Source organism: Echinococcus granulosus, assembly GCF_000524195.1.
Source record: "Echinococcus granulosus chromosome Unknown EG_S00089, whole genome shotgun sequence".
Classification (NCBI taxonomy): domain Eukaryota; kingdom Metazoa; phylum Platyhelminthes; class Cestoda; order Cyclophyllidea; family Taeniidae; genus Echinococcus; species Echinococcus granulosus.
Window position 1 is genome coordinate 23,885 of NW_020170469.1, and position 6,013 is coordinate 29,897.

Sequence of the window (6,013 nt, forward strand, 5' to 3'; positions counted from 1 at the left end):
GATATGAGAAGTGGTATATCCTTTGAATTAAGATTAATGTCATAGTCTACGTCCACAACAAATGAACATCTTTTAATACTTGTTGCTTTGTTAAGATTTTGCTCGTTTCACATTAGTCTGCCTGAATTAGGATGAATGGAAAAACTTTCGCTGCACTCGAAATCTCTTTAGATCTCTTAAAAATATATCCTCCGTCTTGTTGTTCACGCAGATGTTCGATTGGAAAAATTCGAAGTGTGCATCATGGGTTGTCCACAGAGCATTGCTGCTGAATCTCTGTTCCATGTATTCTAAGCCTTCCAAATATTACAAGATTTTCAGCCTTTTTATTGATTTTTCGTGGGAATCCATAATTGTTTTTACTTACAATTTACCAACATACTCTGTAAAGATTTAATGTATTATTCTGTTACCCGTAAGCAAGGGCGTGCCAGTGACAACGCTAATTCTTAAGAATGCTTAATAACTCGCCCAATTTTCCAAAACTTCTTGCTAACCGATGATTCACGCCCCTATAAAAAACTGACAACCAGAAAATCAAGCATCTTGACCATTAATAACCTGAGCTCTACTGATTTCCTTCCACTAAAATAAAAATCACTTTGCGTTAATTAAGAAATGGACATATCATCTACATTTCATCTGATAAAACATAGTTTTACCTTAAGGTCCTTCTGAATGTTTGTAACTGTGTTTGTGAGTCCAATTATTTGAAATCAACGAAAGATTGTCTACAAAACCCTAGTATTTGAAACAAAATTTTCCAAAAAATGTGGTCATCATCTCAGAACGTCTTGGCATTAAAAGATATAGGAACCTCCCACGAAAATTATTGTTACTAATAATAGTCCAGTAAATTTCTATCTTGGAAAAAACAGTGTAAGATGACGCGAACTTCCACTAGAATCCGATTAGGAAGTAAAATCTATAGGGCCTCGAGACTTCCCAAAATACGGAAGGACATATTTCTCGGGCAGAATATATATTTAGCATACAGAAGATATTAGGGCTATCGGCGTGGCCCAAAGGCCAGCCCACTCGATGAGGTACAATGGCCAGGAAAATGAGGCTCTTTATCAAAACCGACCGTTAAACAAACAAATAACATATTTCACCATTAGCAGCTTTCAACGGAAACATCTGACTGCCACATATTGTTCAAAAATGAAAATTTAGAAGATTGCATGTGATGCTCAATTTTTCTGCATCTTCACCGTAGGTCGGAAAAAATGCGACTATTAATGATATATCATTTGTTTATGTTAACAGCATGAGCCAACAAATGTAATTTGGACTCAAACCTATAGAAGTATTAATCAAATTGCCACAAAAATGCAAAATTGTTCAAGCCAAGAGGTCAGTCTACTGCCCTAACAAAGATTTTCAAGAATCTGATCCTGCCACGTGGGGCATATCGCAAATCCCATCATCCGTAGGGCAAAGATGGATTCTTAAAGAAGGAAGTCATCTCATTAACAAACTGCCTAATTTGCAATGAACAAATTCACACTCACCCAATCAACCTTTACCATAACAAAAAGCGTCCGTACAAGGTTGCACCATCTGTCGGATATGAGGTGGAAGATCGCACACTAATAAGGGAAAGAAGACCATCAGCAGTGGTACCTGCCAAGATGACCTACACCATACGGGGAGAACCGGTGATGGTGCTAAAAAGACGAGCAAGGTGTGGCACATGTTTGTTTGTATACACCTTTCAGACGAAGGCACGTAGTAAAACACTATTCCTGAAATGGAGCGACGTCGTCCATCCTAATCGCCGGACCCTAAGCAGCCTGTGATATTTATGTTGCTTAAAACTTCTTCAGAGAGGAAACAGGCAGTCAATTCCAATCTTATGACTAAAGAGCGGTCAACACCTCCCAAGTCATTGAAGAATCACGTGTCCAAATCTTCCCAAACTCGTATCTATTCCTACTTATGCTAGGCATTAAATACGTCAGAATCGAATCAGCGTTAGTGTTCGAAGGGTAAGAAGGCAAGGGAGGAGGATATAAACGAGGCTCGTGCTAAACTAGCAGATGGCCTTCCCTTCTAAGAGGACATGAACTTCAAAGAGTAGCTCATAACCATCAAATTCAACCCCTACCTCTATTTTCAGTGCCAAAGAATACCCTTAATCCTCCACACTCTCCTCCATGACTTTCTTTCTGCCGCACTCGATGCTGGTATCACCCACAACACCGACACTGATCATGTTGGCTCAACTCGTCATCCATCAGGAAGAACATACCTCTGCCTGAGAGTTCTTCCTTTTCTTCCAAAAGCTGACGAAGAGGACGCTAGAAATTCCTAACTTCTAGAGGAGCCTGTCTTCAGAAGCTGTCCTACAAACACAATCTCTAACTGGATAATCGCTTAGTTCAGGCAAGAGGTCCACCCCCTAGCTATGGTTGAGAAGCTCTGCGAAGTAAAAATCAACTTACTCAGCCGTCTAGTCAAACTTGCAATTAAGAAGCAGCAGGAAATCCAGGCTATCCTGATCCACCAGGAGCCTTGAATCTGGTCAAAGTCAACACCCTCGCGTCACACTTCTTCACTCTGTGATCTTAGACTAGGTGAACCCTCCTTTTCTCTATCCTGTCTGCTCCCACATGGCTCCCATTCATATATGCGGGCCCCTGGTAAACTTGAAGGACGTTCCTGCAGTTTTCTTCTCGACTCGGGCTCAGATAGATCAATGGTAAATCGCCAAATCGCAAAGATCCTTTCCCCTACTACAAAATTGCGTTCAGCAGAAGGAAAGGGGATGCTAGTTAATAGAAGACTTCGTTAGAGGTCTGCACGGGGAAGGAAACCTGGATAGTGGAATCTATTATATGTCTAGGACTTGCATGGGATATGATACCTGGTACTGATTTCTTACGACACACCAAAGCCATCCTATATTTTGCAGAAGGAACCTTTTATACCTTCCAAGTGACCGAGGCCAAAGCATATACGTTGCTACTGAAAGATGACGCTAATGACATTTTGAAGCTGCAACCATTCCCATGTACAATTTAGATGACCTTTGCTCGCCGCTGACCCACATCGATGAAGAAAGGAAAGAACTTCGTAAGCTTCTCATTAAATATGCGAACATCTCATGGAAAGGTGCTAAACCGAGACGAACAAATACCGTCAAGCATGTGATTGATACCAGTGAAGTTGGACCCATTTGGCAACCACCCAGGCGTATTCCACCTCCTCTGCCAGAAGAAGTAAACAGTCTGGTTGATGGGATAATTTGAGAGGAGGTTTTAGAGCCGTCCAAGTCCTCATGAGCCTCACCGATCACGCTGGTAAAGAAAAATGATGGTTGTTTACGATTAGAAATCGACTACAGAAAGTTAAATGTCATAAGTAGGAAGGATGAGTTCCTCGTACACCACACAGATGATTAACTAGACCACTTACATGGGTCGAAGTGATCCTTATCCTAGACTTGAAGTCGGGATATTGGCAAGTAAAAGAAGATAACTCTTTTATTGCCAAAAGGTCTTTATGAAGTCCAAACGATGTACCTTTGACTCTGTAACGCAGCGGCTATCTTCTAACGCTTGATACAAATAACATTAATTGGCTTATTTCCAAAACATTGCGTACTCAATCACAATGACAGTTTCTTTTTTGGTGGAGACATTTGAGAGCATAAAGCCAACCCGAAACTAATGATGGACCGTGTACGACATACAGGGTTAACTCTGAATCCGAAGAAATACCGTTTCCTGCAACTCTTGGTCACCCTCCTGGGACATACAGTCGTGTCAGATGGGATGGCAGTCACCGAAGACCGTGCGCAACAAGTGATGGTATTGCCTACACCAACCAACCAGATGGAGCTCCGCATTTTCCTAACGTGTGGTAAACTAATACCGGTGTTTCCTTAATGATCTTGCCAAAATCGACAGCGAAAAAGAATTTCAATTAGGAGAAAGAGCATGATTAGGCATTGAAGGAACTGAAGCAAATTCTCTGCTCCGCGCCGATTCTAGTATTGCGAAACCTCGAATCAGAGTGACGCGGCTGTGGGTGGTGTACTCTCACAATGGGACAAAGGGTGAGGGGAACACTTCGCCGCTTACGTGGGTACCAGACTTAGTAAAAAAATGAGACAGAAAAGTGCAACCCAACGTGAGTTGTTCACTATATACTCAATGACTAGACACTTCAGACATTACCTGATAGCAAGGATATTCAGCGTTAGAACTGACCATCAGGCACTCACCTGGATAAAGCCAGTGACGGGGATCAATCGTTCATTTGCACGCTGGTACGTAGAACTGCAGCAATATGACTTTGCGATTCTATACAGAAAAGGGAATGCTCGTAGTAATACGGAAGCGCTATCCCTCAGACCGACTGCAGCGGATTTAAATGACGTTGTGGTGGGCACCATATTTCCGAGCCACCCCACTAAAGACTTCTGGCTAAATACACGGAGTACCGATCCTGACACTGCTCTGATGCATGAGAAGTTCCCGACATCCTCTTATAAGCTCACAGCGGAAACGACGATGCTTGCCGGTAGGGAGGCTAAAGGGATTTGGCAAGAATGGTCAAAACTCTCTCTGGGGGATGAGGTTTTATAGTACCAAGAAGGCTACGAATCGCCTTAGTATGTAATGGTACCTGGCTTATTAGTACAAACAGTTCTTCAAGAGTTGCATGAGCAGTTAGGCCATGTGGGTGAAGAGATGCTAGCTGCCTCGAGCAAATTATACTACTGGCCTTAGCTCACCTTAGACGTATTAGATTTCTGCCAAAACTGTACCACATACAGCGGCTTCAAAAGGCCTCATTCCATATCCATCGCACCTCTGCAACCCATGCCCACTGATTTCCGAGGGGAAAGAGTGGGTGTAAACATTATGGGTCCTCTACCGCTCACTAAGAGAGAAAACAAATATATTTTGGTGGTGTAAGAGCTCTCACCTACAAACTACCTCGTCTGCAACACAACTGCATACCCAGCCAGTAACCGTTCACCATGAGATTTAACCCTATGCCTCATTAGAAGGCAAGAAATCAGTGATTGACAAAGTTGAAGGCAATTTATAAGTGGTAGCATTGGAGATGGTACTGTAATGACGGAGATTCTCTGCAATACACATGTTATTTAAATGAGCCTTTCAGTGAGGTGAAGGGCAGTCGAATCCCACCCCGTGACTAAGGCTGGGTCAACACCCCCCAAGCCAGAGAAGAGTCACGTGACCATATCTTCCCAGACTTGTATCTATCCCCATTTAAGTTAAGCATTAAATAAGTCAATCCTCTCAGCCACAACGTTCGAGGGGTAAGAAGGCAAGGGAAGAGCAGATAAACGAGGATCGTGCCACAATACTATTACCAATAAGAAACGCCCCACCTAACTAGTCTACTCGTCCGAGGGAAATAAAGGCCAGGGGAAAGTGATCAACTCCAAACACATTGCATCGGAAAAATTAGCCAGTCACCAAATCGCCGAAAAGTGTTCAAAAGATGAGGTTAATCCAATGTTGAGGAGGTATTTAGCGTTAACCCTTATCAGGTTTGATACCTCGCGTACCTATGCTGTGTGTTCTTTTGCATATGGAAGCAATCCTATCCAAATTCTTGCTGAATTAGAGGTATTTGCAAAGGTGAAGACTATATTTTCGATAGATGATGTTTGTAGCTCATTAGCTGTCACTTTAGTTTTGAGAGTTCGGTAGTGGCTTAATTTTCCGGTTTCCACCTTTTGTATCAAGACCTTGATTAAGTAGCGCCTTTAGGACCATTTGGTGTGGTTAGGTGTGACTCCTTTCACGCAGTCCGATTGCCTCCAAAGTCTTCGCAAGTAGGTTTAGCTAGTGGTCATTGATAGCAAATAATTAGACCTCTTGGTCTGCTTGCTGACGCTGTTTTTATGTTTTGGCTTTGGTCACACAACTACTCTGACTTCAGGTTGCGTGATGCATCGGACGCGACTAGCAACACCTTGATATCTCCGGTCATGTCATGTCATAGCCTGTCTTGCCTTATTTACTTG

General features: G+C 42.6%; 1 protein-coding gene across 1 annotated transcript; it reads left to right on the forward strand. All coding sequences in view use genetic code 11, as the record gives it.

The window, feature by feature from the left end:
• Positions 1–4,160: 4,160 nt before the first annotated feature.
• Positions 4,161–4,595, forward strand: EGR_07864 (Retrovirus-related Pol polyprotein; the record flags this gene model as incomplete). The annotated part of the gene is made up of 1 exon (XM_024497113.1): positions 4,161–4,595. One exon carries the CDS (start codon positions 4,161–4,163, stop codon positions 4,593–4,595), a length of 435 nt encoding a protein of 144 aa, XP_024348450.1.
• Between the last annotated feature and the right edge of the window lie 1,418 nt (positions 4,596–6,013).